Source organism: Polistes canadensis, unplaced genomic scaffold (genome assembly GCF_001313835.1).
Source record: "Polistes canadensis isolate GaletaPanama2010 unplaced genomic scaffold, ASM131383v1 scaffold_423, whole genome shotgun sequence".
In the NCBI taxonomy this organism is placed as follows: Eukaryota; Metazoa; Arthropoda; class Insecta; order Hymenoptera; family Vespidae; genus Polistes; species Polistes canadensis.
Genome location: NW_014569970.1, coordinates 38691 through 39954, shown reverse-complemented (window position 1 = coordinate 39954; position 1264 = coordinate 38691). Strand labels below are relative to the sequence as shown.

General features: G+C 29.1%; 1 protein-coding gene across 1 annotated transcript in view; it reads left to right on the top strand.

The window, feature by feature from the left end:
- The window catches only part of LOC106792402 (potassium voltage-gated channel subfamily KQT member 1), a 10265-nt gene that overhangs the window by 4772 nt on the left and 4229 nt on the right, over positions 1-1264 (top strand). Inside the window, exon 3 of the mRNA XM_014758809.1 lies at positions 1-138. Within this exon, the coding sequence (XP_014614295.1) occupies positions 1-138 (138 nt within the window). The remainder of the gene's footprint in view (positions 139-1264) is intronic.

Genomic DNA, 1264 nt, shown 5'->3' with positions numbered 1-1264 from the left:
CTGATCACGACACTTTACATCGGGTTCCTAGGTCTTATTTTCAGCAGTTACTTTGTGTATCTTGCCGAAAAGGATGCTGTTGGGCCCGATGGCAAGACAGACTTTTCCAGTTACGCCGATGCACTTTGGTGGGGTGTGGTAAGTTTTTCTTTTTTTTTAAAACAAAATTAAAATCAAAAAAAAAAAAAAAAAAAATCTAATCGCGTGTTGTCGTCGTCCTCCCCATCTCCCACCCTCAGTTTTACGATTTAAATATTTAATATCAATAAAAATGTTGTATCATAGAGAAAACAATGTGATAAGTGTGCGCGTGTTTTTGATTGACCCTTTTTTTTTTTTTTATCTAACTAACTAACAACAATAAGTTTTTTATAATTCTAATCGAGCTCCGTTGTTTTTTTTTTTTTTCTCTCTCCGGTTTATTTTTTTTTTTTTCCCCCTATCGTAATTCAAATCGAATTAACTGCACGATACGCGAAAAGACACGATCGATGTATGTTACATATATTTTCGCATGTGTATATAAATAATATGTGTGTGCGCGTGTATGTGTGTGTATTTGTATTTAAGGGAAGAGAAAGGAACGTGTCTCTCTCTTTTTCTCTCTCTTTCTCTCTCTGTCTCTCTTTCTGTTCATAGTCACGTCAGCACGCATTAAAACGAAACAAGCAAAATCCCTTTATATCGTGCTACCCCCAAAAGCTACCATGTTACGCTCGGAATTGTGTCGAACACATTCTGCTTACCAATTAATCCTCGCTTCGTTGATTATCCAAACGAATCCCGTATGACGTTAATGTTTTTGATCGATTATTTCCAAAATAATTGGATGATCGACCAAAATAATAATAATAATAATAATAATAATAATAATAATAATAATGGCAATGTGTTAATGATGAAAATATGATAACGATATCGGAATACAAAAAAATTAGAAATTAATTCTATAAATAAAATTCGAATATATCGGTATCAACATTTTGTATTAATATTAGTTTTTTATTTTATTAAATTTCTTTAATATTTGTTTTTTTAATTATTATTAATAATAATAGTAATAATGGCAATGTGTTAACGATGAAAATATGATAACGATATCTGAATACAAAAAAAATAGAAAATTATCCATTAAATAAAATTCGAATATATCGGTATTAACATTTCGTGCTAATATTAGTTTCTTATTTTATTAAATTTCTTTAATATTTGTTTTTCTTATTATTAATAATAATGACAATGATAATGATGGAAATATGATAAT